The 25,013-nt window shown below is 46.3% G+C and overlaps 14 protein-coding genes across 14 annotated transcripts; 7 read left to right on the top strand and 7 right to left on the bottom strand.

Moving 5' to 3' along the window:
• Positions 1–61: 61 nt before the first annotated feature.
• On the top strand, positions 62–721 carry KUCA_T00005348001 (uncharacterized protein; the record flags this gene model as incomplete). The annotated part of the gene is made up of 1 exon (XM_022600535.1): positions 62–721. The coding sequence occupies one exon, from the start codon at positions 62–64 to the stop codon at positions 719–721; it is 660 nt and encodes a 219-aa protein (XP_022461347.1).
• A 449-nt stretch (positions 722–1,170) lies between these two features.
• Positions 1,171–3,849, bottom strand: KUCA_T00005349001 (uncharacterized protein; the record flags this gene model as incomplete). Its single annotated transcript, XM_022600536.1, has 1 exon — positions 1,171–3,849. One exon carries the CDS (start codon positions 3,847–3,849, stop codon positions 1,171–1,173), a length of 2,679 nt encoding a protein of 892 aa, XP_022461348.1.
• Positions 3,850–4,250: 401 nt separating this feature from the next.
• KUCA_T00005350001 (uncharacterized protein) lies at positions 4,251–5,414 on the bottom strand (the record flags this gene model as incomplete). The annotated part of the gene is made up of 1 exon (XM_022600537.1): positions 4,251–5,414. One exon carries the CDS (start codon positions 5,412–5,414, stop codon positions 4,251–4,253), a length of 1,164 nt encoding a protein of 387 aa, XP_022461349.1.
• Positions 5,415–5,713: 299 nt separating this feature from the next.
• Positions 5,714–8,389, top strand: KUCA_T00005351001 (uncharacterized protein; the record flags this gene model as incomplete). The annotated part of the gene is made up of 1 exon (XM_022600538.1): positions 5,714–8,389. The coding sequence occupies one exon, from the start codon at positions 5,714–5,716 to the stop codon at positions 8,387–8,389; it is 2,676 nt and encodes an 891-aa protein (XP_022461350.1).
• Positions 8,390–8,448: 59 nt separating this feature from the next.
• On the bottom strand, positions 8,449–9,528 carry KUCA_T00005352001 (uncharacterized protein; the record flags this gene model as incomplete). Its single annotated transcript, XM_022600539.1, has 1 exon — positions 8,449–9,528. One exon carries the CDS (start codon positions 9,526–9,528, stop codon positions 8,449–8,451), a length of 1,080 nt encoding a protein of 359 aa, XP_022461351.1.
• Positions 9,529–9,716: 188 nt separating this feature from the next.
• Positions 9,717–10,358, top strand: KUCA_T00005353001 (uncharacterized protein; the record flags this gene model as incomplete). Its single annotated transcript, XM_022600540.1, has 1 exon — positions 9,717–10,358. The coding sequence occupies one exon, from the start codon at positions 9,717–9,719 to the stop codon at positions 10,356–10,358; it is 642 nt and encodes a 213-aa protein (XP_022461352.1).
• A 152-nt stretch (positions 10,359–10,510) lies between these two features.
• KUCA_T00005354001 (uncharacterized protein) lies at positions 10,511–11,758 on the bottom strand (the record flags this gene model as incomplete). Its single annotated transcript, XM_022600542.1, has 1 exon — positions 10,511–11,758. One exon carries the CDS (start codon positions 11,756–11,758, stop codon positions 10,511–10,513), a length of 1,248 nt encoding a protein of 415 aa, XP_022461353.1.
• A 212-nt stretch (positions 11,759–11,970) lies between these two features.
• Positions 11,971–12,996, top strand: KUCA_T00005355001 (uncharacterized protein; the record flags this gene model as incomplete). Its single annotated transcript, XM_022600543.1, has 1 exon — positions 11,971–12,996. One exon carries the CDS (start codon positions 11,971–11,973, stop codon positions 12,994–12,996), a length of 1,026 nt encoding a protein of 341 aa, XP_022461354.1.
• Positions 12,997–13,047: 51 nt separating this feature from the next.
• On the bottom strand, positions 13,048–13,338 carry KUCA_T00005356001 (uncharacterized protein; the record flags this gene model as incomplete). Its single annotated transcript, XM_022600544.1, has 2 exons — positions 13,048–13,071; positions 13,123–13,338. 2 exons carry the CDS (start codon positions 13,336–13,338, stop codon positions 13,048–13,050), a joined length of 240 nt encoding a protein of 79 aa, XP_022461355.1.
• A 218-nt stretch (positions 13,339–13,556) lies between these two features.
• Positions 13,557–14,231, top strand: KUCA_T00005357001 (uncharacterized protein; the record flags this gene model as incomplete). The annotated part of the gene is made up of 1 exon (XM_022600545.1): positions 13,557–14,231. One exon carries the CDS (start codon positions 13,557–13,559, stop codon positions 14,229–14,231), a length of 675 nt encoding a protein of 224 aa, XP_022461356.1.
• Positions 14,232–14,627: 396 nt separating this feature from the next.
• KUCA_T00005358001 (uncharacterized protein) lies at positions 14,628–15,824 on the bottom strand (the record flags this gene model as incomplete). The annotated part of the gene is made up of 1 exon (XM_022600546.1): positions 14,628–15,824. The coding sequence occupies one exon, from the start codon at positions 15,822–15,824 to the stop codon at positions 14,628–14,630; it is 1,197 nt and encodes a 398-aa protein (XP_022461357.1).
• A 936-nt stretch (positions 15,825–16,760) lies between these two features.
• KUCA_T00005359001 (uncharacterized protein) lies at positions 16,761–17,291 on the bottom strand (the record flags this gene model as incomplete). Its single annotated transcript, XM_022600547.1, has 1 exon — positions 16,761–17,291. The coding sequence occupies one exon, from the start codon at positions 17,289–17,291 to the stop codon at positions 16,761–16,763; it is 531 nt and encodes a 176-aa protein (XP_022461358.1).
• A 448-nt stretch (positions 17,292–17,739) lies between these two features.
• On the top strand, positions 17,740–22,692 carry KUCA_T00005360001 (uncharacterized protein; the record flags this gene model as incomplete). The annotated part of the gene is made up of 1 exon (XM_022600548.1): positions 17,740–22,692. The coding sequence occupies one exon, from the start codon at positions 17,740–17,742 to the stop codon at positions 22,690–22,692; it is 4,953 nt and encodes a 1,650-aa protein (XP_022461359.1).
• Positions 22,693–23,172: 480 nt separating this feature from the next.
• KUCA_T00005361001 (uncharacterized protein) lies at positions 23,173–24,741 on the top strand (the record flags this gene model as incomplete). The annotated part of the gene is made up of 1 exon (XM_022600549.1): positions 23,173–24,741. One exon carries the CDS (start codon positions 23,173–23,175, stop codon positions 24,739–24,741), a length of 1,569 nt encoding a protein of 522 aa, XP_022461360.1.
• Between the last annotated feature and the right edge of the window lie 272 nt (positions 24,742–25,013).

Here is a 25,013-nt window from a genome sequence, read left to right on the forward strand (position 1 = left end):
GAGAGTATCAAACCACAAACAGCCAATCAATTCCAAGCAAGGCCTTCAGTTTAACTCACAAATGTCATCTTATCCAAAGTTCACCATCTACGATTTTCCCACCGGACCGTATCCCGCGCGTGTGAGAATTGCCCTCGGGGAGAAGAAACTCGAGCATTTGGCAGAATTTGAGCTTATTGATCTGTTTAAGGGCACCCATAAGAAGCCTGAATTCAGAGAAAATCTCAACTTCTCTGGAACGGTTCCGGTAGTGAAATTTGAAAATGGCGATCTACTTGCGGAGTGCACTGCCATTACTGAGTTTCTTGACTCTTTGGACGGAAACACCGTGTTGACTGGTCTGACTCCACGTGAGCGTGGAGATATTCACATGTTCACCAGACGAGTGGAGAACGAGTTCCTCGAGCCAATTTCTCTTTACTTTCACAACGCGACGCCTGGTCTTGGTCCTGATGTCGAAACCTACCAGAACCATGAATGGGGTTTGCGCCAACGTGAGAAGGGATTGCGTGGAATGCGCTACTTCAACAAATTACTGGTGACTCGCGAATTTGTCACGTGTGATCGTTTCACTATGGCAGACATGGCTCTTGTAGCCGCTATGGTGTTTCTCGCCGTTGTGAAAGAGCCGGTTCCTGCTGATTGCGATGCTTTGTTGGCTTGGTGGGCCCGTGTTCAGCTGCGCCCTAGTGTTATCAACAGAGTGACCATGTCGCAGTAAATCGCAGATGTAAGCACTAAGAGAAGCAAATCATAGACATATATATTTAGAGAAGAATAATACAAAAATGCGATTAATCTTGATAATATAACATGAAAGCAGATGAAGATGAAGCTTTCAAGGCAACGCTGAGAAGGTACCATAGAGAAACTTCATAACTGAAAAATTTATTCAATGCATTCTGGCGTAAAGAAAACGCAGTGTCTATTTTTATAAAACGACTAGGAGAAGGTGTTGACACAGGCGGTGTGACATAGCCAAAGACGAATATGCGGGGATCTAGAGCAGGGATGGAAGAACAGCTATAGAATAGCGATTAGAGTCTGAATTTCGAAACGCTCCGAGGAAACGAACCTAGTAGGCTCTCTGAATAAGTTGAGGCAACAAGAAATTAATTTTTCACCAAGATCAAGTAATCGAGCGTTCTGTCCAAATGTCAGCTAATGCCCTCACCAGAAACCATAGCCATCCATGTCATGAAACATCGTGCCAAAACTCTGTTTTCGATTCACGGAAAAACGACGGGAATTAGCAGCTTCTTCATCAAGTCCATAATACTCTTCACTGGTAGAATTGGATGGAGAGGCCTCGGGAAAGTAGTTGATCACATCCGCATCGATCTGCGAGAAGATATCACCAAGAGCCCTGTTGAAGTCAAAATCAACGTCCTGATCAACACCTATATTATCCAGCCCTGCAGCAAAACCTATATCCTCTGCCAGTCCCGTAGCGGAGTCCTTATGCACGTCCTGTTCCATCGTCGGATTATTTCCCACACTCTCGCCAATAGGAGCCGGATGCGAGTTATCGCTGGGAGACTCTTCCCCTCGACTGAAGCCAATTGGCGAAGGAACAAACTTTTGTCCAGAGGATGATTCTGAGTCAATTCCAGCAGCATTCATGGCTCTAGTAGAAACCGATCTCTTTCTGGTGGGCGTGGCAACGACAGGCGAAGGGGTACTCTTGGAGCCATATGCCGTTCGATCAGCAATCGTCTGTACGTCGTAGTTTATAAACCTGTTCTTGGTCGGCACTCTGGAGTCCGAGCCAGCCAGTTCAGCGTCGCGTTCAATCTTCACCATCACCTTCTTCGGCGCTTTGAGGGTCTCAATGGCTTTTTCCTTTCCGAGCTCATCAAGCAGGGTGACCATCGAGTTATTGGCCCCATCCTTGGTGAATTTGTTCGAAACTTTCATCCACTTCTCTACACGGGTAAGGATTGCAGACATCTTCTTCGCAACAAGAGACTTCTTCGATATCTCAGCTAGAGCTGTCGAAACCCGCTCGTATTCGCGCTCAACGTTGATCTCGAGATCCAGTCTCTGCGAGCGAACCAGCAACCTGGATCGAATCAGAGCCACCAGAGCATGCATAGGTCTATAGTAGAAGAATGTGGGAAAGTTAGGAGTCTGCTCGCAGAGATTCACAAACGAGTCAATCACCTTCTCACCAGCACGAATCAGCCTGCTTAGGGTTTGCATGTACACCTCAGTCAGAACATCCTGCTTTGAGAGAACACGGCACACCACGTAGTCGTACATTGTCATGAGCAACTGGTAGTATATGATAGAGAGAAGGTTTCGCTCTTTGCTGTCATGGGCCAACAGGCCACTCTCCGAGGCACACTGCTGCATTCTTTTCTCGTAGCTGATCATAATAGCCCGTAGACTCTCATGCGGAAGTGCGTTCGATTGCCACGAATCATCGACAGATCCCGGGGGTACGCTTTCCTCACGCTTTCCAAAATTCTCGTGAGAAGGTGAAACACCATCTGGACACAAAAAGTCAAAAATCTCCTGGCCAATCCCGATGAGTCGAGCGTAGTAGCAGAGGAACATGTCGTTCCGGTTGGACTCGCCCATAAGAAGCACCCGGCAACAATTGTCATGATGCGGAGTCCACGTTACCACCTTAAATCTTGGAAGTGATAGGCCTAGCGAGCCGCAGCAAGAATACACTCCCACGAAGGCCCGTACCATCTTGCGCTCCTCTGCGTTGGATTGGAGAACGTTTGAATTGGTGCGAATGTGCTCGTTTCCAAGATCAAGACATAGCGACAAGTTCAGTGCAGTGAGAAGATTCATTTGGTGTTTATAGGAGCCCCATTTGCGTGGAGGAGAGCACCAGAGCGAAAGGACAATGTACACCTGGATTAGACTCGCGGTGATATCTCCCGTAATTGACACACGCTGCGCCAAATTTCGGTCCAGATAGTACAGTAGCGTGTCATGAAGATCAGGTTCGTTCAGACAAGTTACGGAGATGAACCCTAGCAGGACAAGCGGTTCGTTCTCGAGGAGGAAGTCAAAGGTATATGCATCGGGCAACGACACACATGGCCAATAGCACAACATTTCCGAGCAAAATGTTTCAAATCTAAGCGCAGCATCGTCGTGAGTCAGAATCTCCAGTTTGAAGAGTTCCTTGCAAATATTGTACTCGTAAGGGATAAATGGTAATTTTGGAACGGACTTGATGGGGCCTTCCTTCATACTATTCATAGAAGAGGCCCATTGCGAGTGGCCTCCTCGAGACTGTGAGATCACATGCGAGAGCATATGCTGAAGCTCTGACAATTGTGATTGGACCTTAAACATTTGATCTGGAGCTGGCGACTCGTCCTCGGAATCCTGGTCCCTCTCGTTTGTGTGCGGCGTCTCAAGTCGGGGTTTCTGGTCCATTCCCCGCTGGAAAGAGGATAAAATATTGAAAGCATCAGTTATTGCATTCTGAAGTTGCGACACAGGCTTATCGGAGGCCGTCCTTGTCCGTTTGCGCGGCCTGGAGCGGGCTGATGCCAGTGTTGGATCACTCGTCATGGAGCACATGATTCCAGCAGCATAACACCTCCGGCAAGAACTATAGGTGGGATCCTCAAAAACGCACCTCATCTTGAGCCGATGGCAACGTGCACATGCCTTTAATCGCCTGAACTTGTTTGCAAAATCGCCTGTGGAATTGGAGTTGTCCTTGGCCCCTGGAGAAAGCGGCTCGACTGAGCCTTCGCCAGGTTGGGCCTTTATTGGCTCGTGACTTACCGAACTTTCCATTGCAAACGAAAATACACTGTTCGCTCCATCTGATCCAATGGCGTCCCTTTCTCCTTTTTCTGTTGTGTCTTGTTTCATTGTGCAGCTCGAAATGGCATGAAACAAACGTACCGTGTAAGCAGTCTCTGATCGTGTGTATCACCGAGTGGAAAAAAAAATAGTATCTATTTCTCCAATTCGCCGCAACCGAATTTCTGGTGGTGTTGATCTGGAGAATAAACAAGCAAAAGAGACTGAACAGTTCAAGGTTGTTCTGTAACTAGAGTTTTATAAAAAAGATTTAAGGCTGCCAAATTGGCTGTACACAGGGCTCGGAGAAGAGCGTCGTGCGGCCAACCACGCAGGCGTCTGATGTAATAAAGTTTGGGCGTCTAATCTAGCTATCGACCTGGCGGTTAAGAAGAAGAGTTCGGGAAATTTATTTGGTGCGACTTAAATTCATTTTATTTCGTGTTTTCTGTTCGTTTCTGTCGTATAAATCATAACTTCGATTTAGCCTTCTTTACTTGCTTAAGTCGGGCAGCTACCGCTTCTGAGGCAAGTCTGGCGGCATAAGCCGCACGCGAGGATTTTGCAACTGCGTTCGCTGAAATTTTGTCTTTCTCCCTTCTGGCTAGGATTTCTGGAATTGCCTTGGAAACAATTGTTTCAGAAATTAAATTTATGCTGATATCAGCCTGATCACAATTAACCGAGTGAATTGCTCCTTCCACCAGTCTGGCCTCGCAATCAGGCATCGTATTTTGCAGAAAGCTGTTGGTCCGTGCAGGGTTCCAGCGGGCTTTAGCGCCGATTACATGAAGTGAAGGAGTGGGATTTCCTTTGAGTAGAGGTGCCAAGAACGTAGATGCTGCAATCCCACCGGCATAATTGCACATCATATGGTCCTTGAGTGTCTTGTTCCGCACCGATCCGTCGGCTTCCACAAGTCTGTCTGTATCCAAAAAGTCCTGAAGAGGTCGTTCTTGGAACGAACGATGAAATGATTTGGTTCTCCAATAAGTCGAGTATGAAGTCTCGTCTTTGAATTCGGTCTGAAGCATTGCATACACCTTGGCCATGATCAATGAAAAACCGTCCCAATCATCCTCGGCAATCCAAACAACCGGTTCAAACAGACATGCTCCCACAAACAGCTGTGGCGACATACAAGTAGCACAAAGTGCTTCGTAACCACCCATAGAATGACCAACAACAACTGTTTGGTTACCGGCCTTCCAGAAACATGAGGCGCGATCCTGCGATTCCCTCCGCACAATTTCCAGAATATCACGCGCCCCGTCTTTCCACTCATATTCAGGGCCTAGTTTCATCTGATTCACCACCGCAGAGTCCCCCTGGTTGACTCTGTCAAAAGTGATTGCTGAGTTGATTCTGAATGCAGAGTCTTTGCTCGAGCCCAATTCAATCAAACGTTCAATGTGATAATACCAAATTGCACGATTACAGCAGTTTCCAGAGTCAAAAATAAGGTTCACCAAAGGGCCTTTTTGTACCTCCTCCTCCTCACCAGTATCGCCTGCGTTGTCAACCTCGAACACAGTGTACACCACGCTAAGTCGGTCCGCTTCAAACAGCGTCGACCATCGAGACGACCGTGGATAGGCTCCAGCAATAGTTTTGTCGGTTTTAGTGTATGACATAATTGCAAATAAGCATTGGCTATTGTATGAACTCAGAGTCCTGGACGACTGCTCTCTCTATATATATTCCAGACGAACAGCCGAGGGCCATGTGAAGAGTGTGGGGTAATGTCGTGCAATATACAAGAAATTGAATTGTGCTTTCCACTACAGATCCCATCAGATCTCTGTCTTGTACCCTTGAATCTAATCAGGGCGGCGGCGTCAACCGAATTGCATAATCTTCCGATTGAATAGGTTTTAGTCTGAGCCGCTATATTTACCATTCGAGATTTGCCACTGGATATCCGGTCGTTTGGATGACTGCTGATAGTGCAGTTCCCTCTAGCGGGGCTTCAGGGCTAAAGAGTCTCACAGCACTCACTTTATTGGTGGATGAGCTCATTGAAGACTACACCGTTACACCTTTGTCTATATCAGAATATCTAGAAAAGGCTGTGAATTGCTACTCAGAGTATAGCCGAAATGTTAAGTTTTTGAAGAATCCACAGTCGCAACAACAAGCCAACTACGAAGAGCTGTTTGTCTACTACACAGCCGCCTCCAGAATCTTATCAGTGGTGATACCATCTTTACCTGAATACCGGACCTTTGAAGGTAACACACAGGATCCAAAGTTTGGGCTGTTTAGTGACTTTACAGAGTTGTTGTATGCTGAACGGAACAGGATGGATAGTATCAAAGCGTATATCAGGACTCATTCGCTTCCCGATCGTGATGATGAATTGCTTACGAGATTGAGGAATCTGAAAGCTCACTCAAGTGTCAGTGTGGAATCAGAATCAAAAACCAAGTCTCATACTCAACTGGAGTCACGAGTGACTTCTGGGTTCAAGACCAAGACACAGTCTGTCTCACAATCACAATCACAATCACAATCACAATCACGATCACAATCACCAGTGAAGGCTTCAACGACTCCCGCCATAGCTGCCCCCAACCCTCAAGCTTTGAAAGCAAAATTTGATGCCATTGAAACGTCAATTTCGGCTAAAGCACTCAACAGCCTCCTCTCTTTATCACCTTCTGATGTTCTCGTTATAGACCTGCGGCGCAGAAGAGACTTCGACAACAATCATGTGGAATTTCCTGGAATCAACTTGTTGTCAATTGAGCCAGTTGCAATTAGACCAGACTATTCAGCAAGCGATGTACAGAAGATGTCTCTTGCAACCAATCCGGACTCGGAAAGGCAACTCTTCGAAAATAGGTCCCAGTTTGAGCTCATTGTGGTATACGATTGGAGCTCTACCACCTCTGCATTTGACACTATTACGCTGAGATTTTTAAATATCCTAAAGACAAGGTCCTCAACGGCTTATTTGAAAAGACAGCCAGTTCTTTTAGAGGGCGGTTTCAATGAGTGGTTGCAGCTAAACGAAGATGGACTTCAAGGCTATATTCCTCATGGTGAGATCATTCAACCGATTGACATTCCTTCGAAACCCATGCTTTTCCGCAAGAACAGTCTTGCTAGACGTTCTTCACAGATAAATGAGCCCGAACGTCTTGAAGATGCCTACTATAGAAAGCAGCCTGAGCAGTATTCTTCAAGATCAAGCAGCGTTTCTGTTCCTGGATCACCTGGCCCGGGCTATGTTCGCACCGTTAACGAGTTTTTTGCCAGTCCGAATCGCGAGCACTCGCCTTCTCAAAATGAAGCCATTTCTCCAGTTTTCCCTCACCAATTTGCACCACCTTCTCATAAAGCTTCAGTTCGCAAGTCAAGCGCTGGGTCTAGCTTGTCACAACCTCCATCTCAAAGCCCAGTTCCACCTCCAAAGGTGTTGACCAGACCAAAACCTGTGGCATTGTCCAAATCAGAACATTCCACAACCCTTTTGAATGCACCGTCTAAGACGAGATCTTTCCAGGAAAAGCTGGATGTGATGACTGGTCTGGCAAATCTTGGAAACACATGTTACATGAACTGTACTTTGCAGTGCCTTTTTGGAACCAAGAAGTTTGACGAGTTCTTCCTCAATGGAAGCTATAAGTCCCATATAAACATCAACAGTCGGCTAGGTTCCAAGGGAATACTCGCCAACGAATTCAACGGGCTCGTGACAGAGATTTTCATCAAGTCAAATCATTCGCATCCTACCTATATTTCGCCTCTGCGCTTCAGAAAGATCATTGCATCTTTATCGTCGAGCTTTAGAACATCGGAACAGCAGGACTGTTCTGAATTTTTGAACTTTCTGCTGGACGGTTTGCATGAGGACTTAAATGAGTGTGGAAACCATCCTCCTTTACCTGAATTAACCAAGGAAGAAGAATTTAGACGAGAAAAACTGGCGATTCGCGTGGCTTCCACCATTGAATGGGAGAAGTATCTGAAGACCAACTTCAGCATTGTGGTGGACATATTCCAGGGCCAATATTTGTCACGACTACAATGTACCGTTTGCAAGAACACTTCAACCACATACAATGCCTACAGCATTTTGTCTCTGCCAATTCCCGAGACCTCAGCAAGGACAAAGATCTCGCTTGGACAGTGTTTTGACCAATTTTGTGCACCTGAAATACTCGACGGAGACGACAGATGGATGTGTCCTCACTGCAAGGTCAAGAACCGGACCACAAAGACGATGATGATCTCGCGATTGCCAGAAGTGTTGATAGTGCACTTGAAAAGATTCAAGCTTGGAAGCCAGATCACCAAGCTGAACACCTTCATAGACTACCCGTTGGAACTCTCTCTTGATAAGTACTGGCCCAAAGTACAAACCGAGCAGGAAATGCACCAACTCGCTGCTCTTCCTATGCGGAACCAAATGGCCCCTTTCAACTATAAACTTTTCGGGGTTGTTAACCATTATGGAAACCTTGCTACTGGCCATTACACAGCATATGTCGACAAACGCGAGGACGGCTGGTGCTATTTTGACGACACCAAAGTGACGAAACGCAGACCGCTCGACAAGGTGATCAATGCGGATGCATACGTGCTTTTCTACGCAAGAGTATGAGAAACAAAGCGGTCAAAAACATAGAACTATCATCAAAACTGCGTGTGAGCACTCAACACTCATTCCCAGTCGTCTTCTTCATCATCTTCCTCAGCAGGCTTGGGCTCTTTGCTCTTCTTCGAGCTTACAACCTCAAGCGTTGAGCTGGACGCGCTTTCCAACGAGAGTTCGCTCGATGTGCGAGGCGAGGTTTTGGAAGTGTGCTCTTGAGATTTTGAGTCGTTAGTGGACTCTTTAAGTTCGCCAGCATCACTTTTCTTCTCCTTGGCAGCCTCCTCCTCTTCATCATCCCAATCAAACTCCTCTTGAGCAGACTTACTACTCCTCTCCAAAAGAAGCTTTCTGCGCTGTTCTTCCTTCACGATTCTGTCCTTTTCGTAGCGATATTTCCTCCAGAAGTCCTCGTTTGAAATGGAGGCTGGAACCAACGAGTCATGCACCGCTTTCAGAGATGTAAACGCGGCGAAAAGGGCCTCAATCTCGTTTTGCTCAAACGGCTTATCCGTCTCCAGGAAATGAGCATAATCCTCTGGGTCTTCCAATTCTCTCAAATAAACCTCTTGAGACGATCTGAGCTCCTGAAGTTGAATTTCAGCGCGTGATGAGAAGGCTCCCTCTTCTGGAACTCCAAATAGCACTTCAGAGTTTTCCAGAGTCTCGTCCCCATCAAAAGCATTGTCTTGAGGCAACTGGACCTTGATGGCATCCTTCAAAAAAGAACCCAGCTTGGTGGCATAGCCAATTCCCAAAGTCTCAATCTTCTGCAAGTCATCATCAAGTTCATCCAGATACTCATTTGTGACATTGGACAGGTTCTTCAACAATTCCTTAGGTACGATTTTTGGCTTCTCCGTAGAGTCGGAGCCCTCTCCGCTTTCTCCCACCGCCAATTGCTCCAACTGCTGTTTTGTTTGCTCGATACGAGTCTTGGTCTGGTCCAGGTAATCTGGCAAGTTCTTCTGAAAGTTGCTCAGTAAACCGTTGAATGTACTCCAGCCGCGCTTACCCTTGGCCTCCAGATTGTCGTAGAGTTTCTCCACGTTAGCCTCCAGCGCAGGCTTGGCTGCGTCACTTGTGTTCGCCTTCAGCGTCTCCGTAGAGTCTGCCATGGACTCTTTCTCCGGTTCGTAGAAATCCATTGGGACTAAAGAAAGCACCAAGTGCTGCAGCTGGAACGGGGAGAAAGAGATATGTTGAAAACGCGAGTCGTGCGTTGTATAATTTAACTCACGTGTTTTGTTAGCTGCATCCACGACCTTTCGGTCTATCTTATCGCGAACTTCTTAACAAGACCCTTCTTTCCTCCAACACCGCTCTGTTCTTCAAGATGTCTCTAGCAGCTCAGGGAAAGCAGTTTCAGGAAATGAGCCGACCACAACTTCATTTACCAGAACCACTCACGCCGCCGCTCAAATACAACGCCGTTCAGCCCGGACTGTTCAGAGGGGCATATCCTCGTCCAATCAACTATCGCTTTCTGGCCAGTCTGGGACTGCGAACGATCGTGTCTCTAACCCCGGAGCCTATTTCTGAGACAACTGATGCTAAGCTATTTGCATTTTGCGAGGAACACGGAGTGCAGCGAATCCATATCGAATGTTCCTCGGGTGGATCCAAGAAGGGCAAGAAGAGAGCAATAGCTATCGACTATGCTGCAATCTGCAAGGCAATTGAGATTGTCATAGATCGCGATAACGAGCCAGTATATGTGCACTGTATAAATGGTGGGCAGATCACATCTCTGTTCGTGGCGTGCCTTCGAAAGCTATCGTTCTGGTCCTCGATAGCTATCTTCAACGAGTTCATCAACTACTCGGTCACCATTAACCACAACGATAGAGTTTTCATTGAGAATTTTGAGGCTTCTATTAGGTTACCGAAGAATCGGGTTGATTGGGTTTGGAATGGATTGAGCCAGGGTGTGATAGACAACCACCCGACGTTGAAGTTCTACGACTACGATGAGTGAAAAAGGTACTGTTATCAGGTGTACTGGGAGCATATACTACTCAACTCAAGGATATGGCTAACAAGATGTACAAATAGATCTAGTGTGAGTTTTGTATGTGATTATGAACGTTTTCAAATATTTTTCATGAATGCTAGCAGAGGTCCTTCCATTTACGGCCCAAACAACATGCCAGCCGCAAGATCAACGTTATTAGCACACGAAATCAATGCTTCTTTGGCCTGACTCTCTGGAAATCCCATTTCCACCAGCTGCCTCACTTTTGCCGGATCTGCAGTCGATTGCGTGGGAGCCGAAGATGGGGCAACGGCGGCTGGCGTAGCAACGGGCGGTCTTATGGATGCATACGCCCGATCTCTGGCAATACGAGCTTGTGAATTCACGTCTGATACCTGAGCGGGTGTAGGGTCTATTGCCCCCGAGGAAACGATATTTCCGCCCAATTTCTGGGATCTGGAATCATCATTAGCTGGCGGAGAGACAAAACCCGTTTCACCTCCAGCAAACTCCAGAACGTTGCGTTTAAGATTGATCACTCCCTGGTGTCTCCTAAGCATATCAAGACCCAATAGTAAATCCACACTCGAATCTAGAACGGTGAAAGAACATGGGGCATATACATTACCAACTCGTATAGGTGCAGAATGGATTCTCCCCAAAATCGGTTGTGAACCAACACCAACCGCTACTCCTCCGAATCTTTTGTCGACCAAGCGCGATAGTTCACATTTTTCAGCCAGTCTAGGCGAAATAATCGTTTGTTGGGCACCAGAATCAACGAACGCTTTCACAGCATGACTGTTTACTTCAACATCCACATACAGCATATCCACCTGGGTGAAACTCTCTGGTGTCATTTCGTAAGCTCTTTCCAAATTCTCATCGATATTCGATTGCTGGATCATGTCTAGGATTTTGCGCTGGTTTTCCTCGGAGTTGGGGTCTCCATTCAGTTGTGGCATGCTGTTTCCAGGAAGCTGGTTGGTCTGATATTGCCGCTGGTACTCTTCAAAGAACCGCTCTCTATCTTGGAGTATTTCGGCACCATTGGGGGCATTTGCTAGAAACATACGCTTCATTTCGGCGTTGCCGAGGACTTGTTGTCTAATGCGCTCCACCATTTCGCGCGCCTGAACTCTGTGATCTAGGGGATTGATAGGCCCCACTGATCCGGAAGCCCTCTTCCGAAGCACAAGCAGATCACCATCCACAACGCCTTGCTGCTCTAGAGACGCCGATTCATCTGCCAGCTCGCGCCCGCTCGCCACCAGGATCTGGTCCTTAGATGCCACCCCGGTTTCGGACTCCAGATACGCCTTGACGTCCAGCAACGCCATTCCATCAGGCGAATCGAAATTTACTATTTGCTCAGAGCCCTCGATTGTTATAGTCAAATTCATCTTTATTATGCAAAAATCTTCAAGGAAACCCCACAGTGTAGACGAAACAATTCAGGGCTTTATCGTGCCCTTGAGGGTGCTTTATATGGTGCCTCGGTGGCGATGAGATGCGTTATTAAGCGCCGAAAACGGCAATGCGGCTACCTTTGGGCGCTTAACAGATCGCCACCTTCACCGCCATCTCATACTTGGGCTCGGAGAAAACACGGCAGATGGCTAACAGGATACTCAGATCGAAGTCTAAAAACTTAGTAATCCCTGATGTCGCTAGTGTTAAGCTGGAAACGGTAAAAACCGTGAAGCCACGGGCCCGGAAGGCAAAGACGATCGACGATGAGGCCAAGATCCCTATTACTATAAAAAAGGTTAAACCCTTACCGGTCGAGCTATTCGAAGGAGAATTGGACTATTTCCGTGCTGCTGGGCCATTGTCTTCGGAATTGCCACCCGTGTTTGTGAAAACTCACGATGTAGAGTGTATCAAGGCGCTAGGGGCTGTTCTGGCCAAAGACCCTACTCTGTTTCCAACCGTTATCTCTCAAAACTTCTCTGTTTTTCAGATTGCAGATATCGAACTTGCAAATCAGAGGCGTGACGACGATAATGCGTACTTCGAAAAACTCGCAGACGGAATCTTGTCCCAACAGGTTTCCGGTAAGGCTGCAGAGTCCATCAAACGCAAGCTTACTTTTACACTTACTGGTGTCGAACCCCAGCCTGGAAAACAGTTTTCAACCCCAGACGCAAAGACAGTTTTAGATGCTACTTTTGAAACTCTGCGGGGGTGTGGTTTGAGCACGCGCAAGGCTGAATATATGCAGGGTCTTGCGGCGATGTTCGTTTCGGGGGAACTGAGCGCGAGCTATTTCAACTCTGCTTCTGATGAAGAGATTTCCAAGAAGCTAATCTCTATTCGCGGTATCGGTCCGTGGTCCGTGACAATGTTCATGATCTTTCAGCTTCGGCGTTTGGACTACTTTGACATCCGTGACCTTGGTGTTCTGCGTGGAGGTTCGCGGTATCTGTTGGATAGACCCACCCTCTTCGAAGAGGTAAAGTCCAAGCATGTGCTGGCAAAACGAACCGCACACCTCATAAACAAGAAGAACGTCAAATGGACAGCTGTTGACGAGGGTTACGTCGAATTCGTCGCCGCGCAGTTTGCACCATACCGCTCGATCTTGATGTTTCTTTTTTGGAGACTCTCTGGAGTCAACATTAATGTATTGGAATCATGAATTCTTAAAAACTCTTAAAACTGCTGAAACTCGTCAAATTATCCCCCTATCTTAGGGTTTTCCACCAGGCACAATCTGTAAACGTTAGTAAAACTTCAAAAAGTTTGCAATCCTCACTAAACTTACCATCGTCACATTTCTACCATTAAGCAGCATGTTTTTTCTGTGAAGTTCGGTCCCGTCAGACTCAGTCTCGACAACATCTTCCAGCACCATGTTGACGAAGTCGTCGAACCCAACAAGCGTCCCGACAAACTCGGTGCGGTCGGTCCTGATGACCCACACTTTGGAACCAATACACTTGTCCACCAGCTCCAGCGGTAGCACGTTTGATTCGTCCATTGTGATGATTAGAATTGTAGTGGAGAAAAGAGTTGATGCTTTTGTGCGTTTTGGAGGTTGAGACAACTGAAGAGGAAGTTGTAGTCGTGCGCCAGACAAATAAAGATCGTGCCCCCGCAAGGGGTCGGGATGGGCGCCTGCTCTTTTCGGATACCCAACTGTCAGCATACGTTTCTCTTCTTCTCTCTCCACCAATATCCAATAGTCTAAAGTGAACAATGTCCTATTCAGACAAGAGCGTACCCAAGCACCTGTGCATTAGGCCGTTGACGGTGTACGATGCAGCGCAATGCATGGCATTAGAAGAAGAAGCATTTCCCGAAGAGGAACGCATTACCTCGGCCAAGCTTGACTACAGACTGAGCGTGTGTCCTGAGCTATGCTCTGGGTTGTTTTTTAGGGAATTCGAGCCCCAGACGGAGTCTGAAGAAGGAGACGATGATGTTCGCGAATACCGGCCGCCTGCCCGTTCAACGATCAAGAAGGAAACGTTGATAGGTCAAATTCTCGCAACCAAAGTATATGACGATGCCATTACAGAGCGGTCCATGGAGGTCCCGAAATTGACTTCTGAGCTTCTTCCAGATCCTACTGTGGTTGATAATGACAAAATCGGGCATGTCGAAACAAGCCGTGTGATTGGAGTCCATTCGGTGATAATCAGCTCGAAGTATAGAGGTCTCAAGCTAGGGTCCTTGTTGATGAAAGACTATATTCAGAAGCTCTCACAGCAAGATGTGGGCGACAAGATTGTGCTGATTGCACATGACTATCTGGTGCCTTTCTATCAGAGTCTTGGTTTTGAGAACCGTGGAGAGAGTAAGTGTCGGTTTGCGGGAGAGGTGTGGTTTGATCTAGCCATTACGCTCTCTCATGATGAGGACGATGAGTAGTGTTGATGTTTAGTGCTGCGAGAGCGGAATTAATATGTTAATATGAGTATTGGCTGTCTGTAGGCATAGTAGGCAAAACAGATGTGGTATTTGATAATCATAGTTTATGGACTATGCCATTGTCAAATCCTCGTATGTTGCAATTGAAAAGGGAACTTGTTATTAGCAATTACTATTTCAAAAATTAATATTTATGAATAAAAACAGATGAGAACATTGATGTAGCCAGATGCTTTATCCTTCTCCGTTTGGAGCGAATATCTTAGCATTGACATGGGATCTTTTGGGTATAACAGCGCATCTGATGGTTGATTGAGAGTTGTCTTGATTTCTCTATTGTTCTCTCTTCTGACGTGTATTTTTGATTTCCCCAGTGAGATGTCAAACTTTCACGTTTCACGAGTAAGGATCGAAGAAGTCCTGGGCAAACGTGTTTCTAAATACGCGCATTCCCATAGTGGACCCAGAACCAAAATTTCCCCGGGATCTGGCAACGACAAACTCGCGCTCCTTGCGCTTAAGCTTTGGCTGAACCACGGTGAACACCGTGACGGCGTACAAAAGACCAATCACGAGGTCCAGGCGCCAATGATGATCCAAGTACATGGTGGCCCACCATTGCAGATTCACAAATGCCAGCATCGCAAACTTTGGAGTAAGCCAACGTGAGTAGTAGGTAATAAATAAACACGCCTGAACAGCCATGGCGCTGTGGAGCGATGGCAGAGCACCAAAGACGATCGGGGACTTGTGGAATCCGTTCGAGTTGAGATGGGTTCCAAGCGCAACATCCACGCGTGTAAGTCCAGCAGCATAACCCTGCATGGAGTAATCAGCAGCAGCATCCTCGCCATGTAAATGAATGAACCATGGGGGAGCGTTGGGGAATAACATATGGGTACAGACTCCACAGATGTTCTGAAATCCAAGGCACAAACCAAAGTATTTCAGGGCCCCAGGTGTTTGGAAAACGTACAGCCAGATCGCTGTGAAGAGTGGGGAAAGAAAGTGGAGCAAAACGTAGGAAAACCACGCGATCAGGTCCTTGTAGGTCGCAAAATTATTTATGAACGAGTGCTCGATGTTAAGCAGGAACCACGAGGCAGCCACAAGAACCACAGGAGTGGCTCTAAAGCAGCCCACCGGAAAGTAGACCGTTTGTTTCTGAACCTGCAAGGACTGTTTGTTGGCAGACATCTCTATCTGGACCTCGTCATCGTCGTAGTCGTCATAAATGGGTGAATTTGACGAGCTGAGAGTGTTTCTGACATATTTCGTTTCGTCAAAGTAATAAAAGTATGTCCATAACAAAAACGCAGTAGACACAAGTAGACCGAGCGAAACCCAAGACGATACTTGGTGAACGTCAAACATGAAACGGTCAAGATTCTGCGCAAAACGAACATGGATACGCGGTCTCCATGAGTCCGGTACAATCCCCGCGTTTTTGAACATAAGCAGCCATATAAACACCAGTGAAAAATTTAGCCAGAAATTGAAAAACAGTCCAAAAATAGTTCGCCTGTTGATGCCGGATTGGACGATTCGCACCACGAACTGCAAAGGCAGTTTGATTAGTGTGGTGGGCGTCATGTTGTCAGTATGCTGAACAAAACCAAACTGGAAGTGCAAAAAATGAGCGTTTTGTAAGGTAGCTATTTGTCTATAACGACAAAGCCTGTTTTGTGGTCTGTTCGCCTAGAGTAAGAACAAGACAAGACTTGCGGCGTTTGGACGGTTTTGCCAGCCAGTTATGGTTGTGTCAAGGTCTGGCGAAGCAATATCACCGACACAAGCAAAAAAGCTCTTGTAAAAAAAATCTTTGTCGCGAAGGAAAAAATCAAAGATTCAAACAAACAGCTACGTGCCTGGGACTAAGCCTGGTACTAATAGTCTGGAAAACCGGATCTGTGCGTGCACTAAAACCGAGGTTTGAGCGAATGAGCAGATCAGAGACAGATCCGAGGCTGAAACAAAAATCCGAACGATAAACACAAATCAGCAAGAGAACAAGATCGGGAGTGTCGATTAAAAATAGAACGAGGCTGAATGTTTTTTTTTGCAACCATCTTATCAGGCCGGTTTGATGCCGCGTGAAACCTCGGAAGACGTGTCTGTCCGTCCTGGAACTGCGTTACCGGTTGCCAAGCCTAGTAAATCTGGGGCTAGACGCTCATGGTGAGGCAATGTCATACCCTCGGAATCCGGAAGCGGATTGGGAAGGCGGTGCCGCTCGGTTAGATGGCAGAATGAAGTGCAAAGTTTATTCTGAGTCAGCACACGACTAATTTCAAGAAGAGATTTTGTCACGTGACCAGGAGATTGCCCCTTCTGATCTCAAACCCTTTCGCCTGTTGTGTTGCATGTTACACCCTGCAATCTAACTGATGAACGTCGAACTCAACCGCAAAAAAGTGGCAGTGCTGCTTGCCATCAATTCCACACTACTGTTGCGATGCTCGATGCTACAAAGTACGCTGAGCGTGGACCCATCCCAAATAGCGAAGCGTGAGCATTATTCAGACTACCTCAAGCGCATCCACACCAACCTCCAGTGTCTGGTCGCGCTGAACGACTTGCACACGAACCCGACCCCGGCTCCAAACTCGGCGAAAATCTTCCCACAAATACTGTCGCCGCCTCCGGCAATTCCAGAGCTCCAGAACCACTACCAAGTTCTGCAGACGCTTTACCAGGACCAGACGAGGATGGCCAAACAAAACTTCCAGTATCCAATGCAGGGTCAAATGCGCCAGCCACAGGTGGCACAGGTATCGCAGCAGGTGCCTCAGCAAAATATTTCGCCTCAGGTTCAAAGTCCTGACGTGTCGAACGCTCTTTCCCCTCAGCAGATACTGAACCAGGCGCGAGCTGCGAACAGGTTTGATGATGGGATGTGGTGAAGGTCAAAGGCTTAAGAGACTGAAGGGTGCATTGCATTTGGAGAGGCCTGGCCCCGGGGCATGGGAATGTCGGTGGTCCTGGTGTAAAAAACACCGCTCCATGTATAATAGCATATGGGATGAAACAGGATGTCACACACTGCGAACTAATGCGCATTTTACATTTCAGCCATTACATATCACATCTGATTATAATAAAGTACAATATCGTGTGATCAACCATGTTATCCTATGTTTTCCCGGATATATCTATCAGTTCTCGCATTCAAGGACTGTCTCCAAGGACTGTCTCCAAGAACTGTCTCCAAGAACTGTCTCCAAGAACTGCCTTGTTTGTCCCGCGATACATACGATGAGTTACTACCATCTCATGTCCTCTAACTTGGTTCGTTCTAATCTTGCCAAATAAACCAAAATACACCCTAGTATACCGCATTATTCCGTATATCCACCGTACTACCCCATACTATCTCATCTGAAAGTTCCGCTTGAACTTTCCCCCCTCCCACTACCCGCTGCCATTTTTTACTCGTGCCTAAAAAAAATATTTAGATAGAACCGCAGACTCTACCCTATAAGATACTATACTCCTCGCCTCAATTCTCATGTCGAAATATTCGAGTGCAAACGTGCAACTGGTAGAGGATGTGGAGTCCTCGATCCAAGCCTCGGATCTTGTCCGATTAGCTGAGCTGCTGACTGACCATAACCTGATCCAACTGGCTCAGGCATGGCAGTCCTTCTCCACCGCAAACCAACATAGGAAGCTACGTGACTGCACTCTCGCGCTGACAAAAATTATCGAGATACCAGAGCTTGCCAGTCAGGCGAAAGTTCTTCTTACTGAAATATTGACGAATCACAACCGCGCACTGCACAGGTGTTTGGACTCGCATAGGCCTCAGGTTGCAAATCCGGCACTGGATTTACTGGCAGCAGCTGCTCGCTTCAAAAACGGTGCTCTATGCGATCTGGTCGTTGGGATTGACCTGAAAAATGTGGCATTGGCCCCCTCCAAGACAGAACTCTCGGATCCCCAATATCTGCAGGATTTTGCCTCCACTACGAGAGCCCATTTTGGTGCTCTCTTCATAGACATACTGAGGTTCTCCCGGCCAACTCAGAGACAGGACTTCATACTGGCTCAAAATAAAGCTATCGGTATCTGGTTCAAGTATATCGATACTCATACCACTTCGGAGTTAATTCGCCAGACGCTTGAAGTGTATGGTGCAAAGGTGCTGGGAGAACATGCCTACCGAAAGACGGCCAAGGCCAAGCTGATACCTGCTTCCGTACTGAAAAAACTAGTTGATTTGTTTGCACTCAAGGACGTTCGAGATGATGTTCTTGGTTTCATGATTACCCTCACAACTGACAAAAGCCTAGGTCTGGTGTATGAAGAACCTCTATCGCAACAGCCTCTCACGATTGGCTCGCAAGATTTCTTCGTCAACAATAAGCACATCTTCACGCTTCTAACCGATCTGAAGCCTTGGGTTGACGAATATCAATCGAGGCTGGTGCTCAAAATATTGCATACCCTTCCAGAGCTGATTCCTGTTTACAACTTCCGGATGACGCAGGTGATAGGGCCGCATGAACCCAAGCTTAGTTCGTTCTGGGTGGGCTATTCGCTTTTTTTACTTGGCCTTATAAGTTCCGATTGTCATGTTCCTGTTTTCTCTTCATTGGACAGCTTGAGTTCTGCTGAATCAACGTTGGAGCTGGTTCTGCCCTCTCAACTATCTAAGACTGTCGTTGCTAAGAGTCTGGTCCATGAGTCCAAGTTAATTCGCCAGATCGTTGCAAATTTGTTTCTGGCCTCTTTCAACAGGTTCACTCAAATTATATCGAATTTGGGGTCGTCAAGGGCTGATCTTGCAGTTTCCAAGACCCTCACAGACTTGTTCTTTGCCAAGCTACCAAACGTTTCAGTGGTTGTGGGCGCCTTGAACGATGCTCCTAACGATAGTATTCTGTTCCTTGCCTTATCCAAGGTCTTGCAAAACTATCTGGAAACTTTTCCTGTGTCTGTCACGGCCAATTATCTTGATTCTCTCATCTCCAAGGAGAGCTCTAACGGATTGGACATCGCAATTCTCAACACCCATTTGCAGATTCAAAAAATGTCTGCTGGTTCTATAAAGTGGTGGAATAGACAGGGTGGAGCCTCTTCTCTCTTTACTACTCTTTGCAAGCTTCCTGTGACTCTGGGTGAGTCGCTTTTGCCAAAGGTAGCGAATGTGCTTGACGAAATGTGCAGATCAACGTCTATCTTCACGGACCGCAAAACAGATGAACATATTTGGGGAAACCAAGCGTATGCTTTGTGTCATTCCCTGTATGTATTTGCAGTTCATTTCAAGTCTGAGCCAGACGCAGAGACCCTGCTGCAGAATGTATACTCCCTCCTCGATGAGACCGTCTCCAGATGTGCTAGGGCTCCTTATGGATACATCGATAAGGCGGCAAAAATTGCTCCCACTGCTCATTTGAGTGCTTTCGTGGTTGCATTATGCGAGCAGCTCAAGTTTGTAAGCGATCCAAGAGCGAGCTTGTGGCTAGTACTGTTTTTGAGAGAACTAGCTCTGGCCAATGAGCCAGTCCAGGAAGCAGAACTGGAAATTAGTGTTCCCGAGGCCTATAAACCCCTTTTGGATTTCCAGGACTTTGAGAAGAATTCAGAAGCATATAGAGCTCTTTTTGCGCATGAAAGTGTCTGGGACTTGTTGATTTCTGCTCCTTTGAAGACTCTTTCTGATGCTCTTCCAAACATCATCACCAGTATCGAGGCTGCTGGAATTTTGTCTCGGATTAAATTTTCCTTGAAAGGCTCGCCTACAAAAGTTGAACTTGATTGCATTGAGTCGCTTTTTACTCGACTTGAGAATTTTGCGAGTTCAAATCCCGACGATTTTAGGGCTGATGCTCAAAAGTTCTGGAAATCATTCTATCTCTCCAGCACCAATTGCCCTTCTGCTGAAGTCCAGATCTCCAGATTTACTGTGGAAATGTTGTACGAGTTATCACAATCTTTAAAACTCGATCTCGCTGAGTTTGCAGCCCACGTGGTGTTGCTGATCTCCACTCTCACTGAGAGTGATTCTACGCAGACCAAGCAGGTTCTGGCTAATTCAGTTTGGGCTCTAGACAACCAGTCACTTCTCAAGGTTAGCAATGTCACTGAGCCTGTTGTTTCTCATGCCATTTTAATGACACTTGTGGATCGTCAAACTTTGATTCCCTTCTCGCTATTCAGATCACTTAGTGGTGACGTGCGTCTGCGTTCTCAGTTAGTCAGATTCCTTCAAATTGAGGACTACCATGACTTAGAGAAATATTTCAAATCGTGCATTTTCACAGAAACTGAGATTGCACTTGAACTGGTGATTTTTTACCCAAATCTGGCTCAAATTGTGAGTGATACGTTCAAAATTGAGAAGTCCAAGTTTGAAACTCTCTTTTCCAGCAGAGCTGGAGTGAGGCTGATGGACCTAGTGGAGTCCCAGTTGGACTCTGCTGAATTCACCGAGTTTGTGCATGTTCAGGGCCTTCAGAGAGTCAACGAAAAGCACTTTGAAGTTCTCAATGTTCTACTTGTGCCTCTTTCAAGAACAATCTCCAAAGATGAGAAGGCTGATGTTATGTCTGCATTGGCAGCCATTCCTCGATTCAACAACGTTGCGTCGCAGGTATTTTCAAGGGAATATCTGGAATTTATTATGAGTATTATGGATCAGTCCGACTCTTCTCTGGTACTATATTTTAGGACCTGGTGTGAGAGATCCACTCTTTACATCACCAAGATGTTTGCCGAGACAGTTGGTGAGCTTCCCGAGGAATTCAAAGCTTTTCTTGATGGTTTCCATGGTGTGGCTCATAAATACTCGGAGTACCTACCTGCTCATCTACTTGACTCTCAAATGGAAGTAATTCTTGGATCTTCGAAATGGGTTTCTAGCGAATACGTGGTTCGCTACGTCGCTTCTGTTCTTCTTGACTCCAGCAAAAAAATTAACGGCTCCAAAATTTTGCAAATCTTTGTGAATAACGAATCGAATGCTTTGAAAACATTACCCACGAAAGAGAATTTGCAAAGCAGATTCTACTCCAGTGTCATCATTTTTGCCATATTCAGATCCAATGTCTCCAAGCTTTCGTCTCGTGATCTTCAGACCAAGGTTGTGCAACTCTATCTGGGAAGTACCAGACCTGAAGACTTGGTGCTGAAACAGATTCTCAACCAGATCGAGTCCAAGATTGCTATCTCGTGGGTCGACAATGTCACTTCCTGGGACTTCCTCGAGGACATGTCGTCTGCAGAACTGGATGCCACGGGAGAACTCCCGCGACTAGTTACTGCTGACAAGAGAGGCAATCTCACTGTTAATATCAACAAAACGTTGATCAACAACGCTATTTTGGGAATGGAGTTCACTCCTGGGCTGCCCAGCGATTTTACTAAATGGGACGACTGGATGAAATTCAACGAGAGTTGCAATTCCCTGAGTGACTTTGAGAATGCTAATTCAATCTACAGGTCCCTGAAGTATGACGCGGAGTTTATGATGCTCTTGTCGTTGAACAACGAAGAGTTGGTCAAGATTGAGGAAGCGGGTTCTGTGAAATTTGACCTTAAGAACCTGGCGAGCTCCGGACTCCTTCAGCTGATTGTTACTAATCTCGCAAATGAGGATAGTCGCATTCGTCAAGTCTCAGAGAAGCTTCTGAGAGGAGTTGCGTCCAGCTTGGAAGAAGAGGAGAACGAAAAGGATGGTGCCGAGATGGAAGTAGACGCTACTGAAGATACCAAAAAGACTACGGGTCACAAGTTTCAGAAGGACTCGGCGATCTTCAAGGTCTATCTTGGAAATTTGCTAAGGCTCTACGGTGACTCCATCCAAGAGGACGGCAAACGCATTCCTAGTGTCGTGATTCTCATGCTTTCGAACCTGGTGTCTATTATTGCGGATCCTTCTCATTTCTTGTACGAAAAGGTGTACCATTTCTTGTTGGCATATCCAAAATTCAAGGCCATGGAGCTGCCATTGTTCAAAGCAATCGCACTTCAGTTTTCCACCGATGATAAGGATAGCGGTATCCGCGACCAAGAAGGCTATTATAGGCGTCTGTCTTGGTTGCTTTCTACCATCAAAAACTCAATTTGTTCCGAGCTCGATCTCAAGGTGTTGTCTAGGGACGCCTTTATGGAGTGGCTTTTGAACCTTTCAGCGTCTCCATATGTTGCTTCTTCATTGCAGTTGCAAATTTGGGGAATCGTCTCTAAGATCCAGAGTCTTCCAGGCGGATCTGATTGGTTAATCCGCGGCTACGCCGCTTTGTTGACTCTGGAGGCTAAATACTTGGAGGCTGAGCAAACAAATTGCGTTTCTACCAATACTGCAGAGTTAGCGGCCCAGAGAGTAAAGGCCTCAAATTACGAGAAGTTAGTGATGAGAACGGGATTGACGGTGGTTGGCAATAAAAGGATCAGAGAATGGACATTCGATGATGTTCCTAAAATTTTGAAAAGAGCGCATTCAGATGAGGTCTAATTATAGTTAATTAAAAAGCATTATATTCATTTTAGTTCAAATTACACTAAATTTCCAGAAACGGTCAAAAAATGACCAGCTGCATATGCATGTATGTGCGGCTGACTATTGGTTTCAATACACTACATGGAGGTCGGAGAGTTGTCTCACCGGAGGCCATAGAAAGTACCCTCAGATGTCATATTTTAATGTTATTTAATACTATATACACATATCGCTACATCTTTGTCCCCAGTGACTAACTGTAGATGTGTTTGGTGATGCTGGCGCTGCTGGCACTGCTGGCTCAACATTGGCGAGCAGGTCTGAATCTGCGAGAAGTGCGGCTCAAAAAGTCTTATCAGCAGAACATTATATGAAATCATGCCTTGTTCTGTTCGTTTGGGGAATGTAAGATAACAAGTGCCCAGTCATGGTTTTAAATTTGCTACTATTCCGTAGAGTTCAAAATTCTCAAGTTTTCAAATAAATTACTAAAGTATGGTTCTTGAAGAAGAACAGCAAGTTTTAGGTATTCATCTAGGCGAGCACGAAGCACCTGGAATTCTAGAGGATAACTGGTTGATAATGGGTAACTCCAGCAGAGATCCGCGGCACCAGACTGAACTGGTCGATTCGTATTTTGAGGTGATGTTGCGGGAGAATTGGGAAGAAGACTCGTTTTCTGGGGGACTAGCAGGAATTGGAGCCAGAGAGGATCTGGCCAACGCAATGTACATTTTTGGTGACGACGTCATTGAAAGTTTGATCAGGCTTGAAGATGTTTCCGATGAAAACATTACCCCACCGGATCACCATGGGGAAGGCAATAGTGCGGAAGGCCAGGCGGTCAAGCAAGACACTGGTCAAGACGGCCATCAAGACGGCCAGGAAGACCCCCACCAAGATGACCCCCACCAAGATCTCGACTACAGGCATGCGAACTGCTCCGATGTTGTTGATATTTCGAGCAAAAAAAACCCGCAAAGAGTGGTTCGTATAATCACTCCAACAACTGCTACATTTCCGGAAATGGACTCTCTCGCTTACGACCCCATCTTCAGACCGGAGCTTCCCATGTTCAAAGTCACCATCAAGGAAGATATGAGTTGTTTGAAAGGGGACCATCTCGAGAAGATGAGAACACTTAGAGAGGTTCAACGCATTATCGGTAGGAACGGCCGTGAATTTTTGACGGAGATAAGACTGACGTTTGCGGATCAGTACGCTTCATTCTTTGAGCATGTTTCTCTGCAAGATCTCTGCCAGCCAGAGGTATACTCAAACAATCCAAACCCGCACATCACCAAGTTCATCGATGCATTTTACGGGAAAATATTTGGCTGCAGTCCGGATGTCTATTTCAAGCCCATTGATTCATATCCACCAGAAAAAAACGCGTTTTTGATCAGAAGAATGGTGCTTTTCCTTCCGCTGGAGGACCACAGGCATCACGTTTGCGGCCTGGAGTGTGTGCAGCAGACTGAAAGTGCAAAGATTTTGATCAGAAAAGACGATAATCCTCCGCAGCCATATGTGATCAATGTTTTTCCACCATTGTTGTATTTCCAAGTTCCCAACCACATCACGCTCCCAGATTCATTGCGAGACGAATCCTACCTGTATCTACCGTACGTGCCACCAAGTCGCGAGGTTACTGCTTATACTCCAAAAGTCGTGAGAAGAAGTTGCAATCAGGACTTGGCTTCTCGTATAGGCAACGAGGCACTCTGTCCAATTTGCACAAAACCAGGCTACTACTCCATGAACGGATCCAACTACTTTCACCACATGAAGACCCAGCACGGTATCTTCAGCAAGGGAGAAATCATGCTGCAGCCTCTTTATTACGGGAAACACCCTTCAAGAAAGACAAAGCGTTCTGGGTTCGATGAGTCCAGAAATATGGGAATATGTCCTCTTTGCTTTCTGGAGTTCCCCAATAACCCTATGTCTTATCTCTTCGAAATCAATCCATGGGCCGGAAAGGGCAATAATCCTTATCTGAACTATCTGAGGCATTGCGAAAAAAAGCACCAGATGAAGATCCGTCGGGCTTCACGGCGTTGAGCATGAAATAGGCCGTTTTTTTCTTCGTTTGCTTGACAAGATAACATCGTTGGTTTTTTTTTAACGCATTATAGGCATTTTTTTGTTATCGCTAATTAGCCCATTTCAATAGGTGCACCTTTCTCTGCATACTCTGATAAGAGTACTCCGTCACCCGCTCTTCATGCTTTTCAAATTCATTATCTACTTTGCTTTTGTGTATTCAATATATTCTGGTTCAGACTATTTAGCTTAAACCAACTTTTTGTCTAGTTTTCCTAGTGTTGGCCAGG

This window comes from Kuraishia capsulata, genomic scaffold, assembly GCF_000576695.1.
Source record: "Kuraishia capsulata CBS 1993 genomic scaffold, Kuraishia_capsulata_scaffold_6, whole genome shotgun sequence".
In the NCBI taxonomy this organism is placed as follows: Eukaryota; Fungi; Ascomycota; class Pichiomycetes; order Pichiales; family Pichiaceae; genus Kuraishia; species Kuraishia capsulata.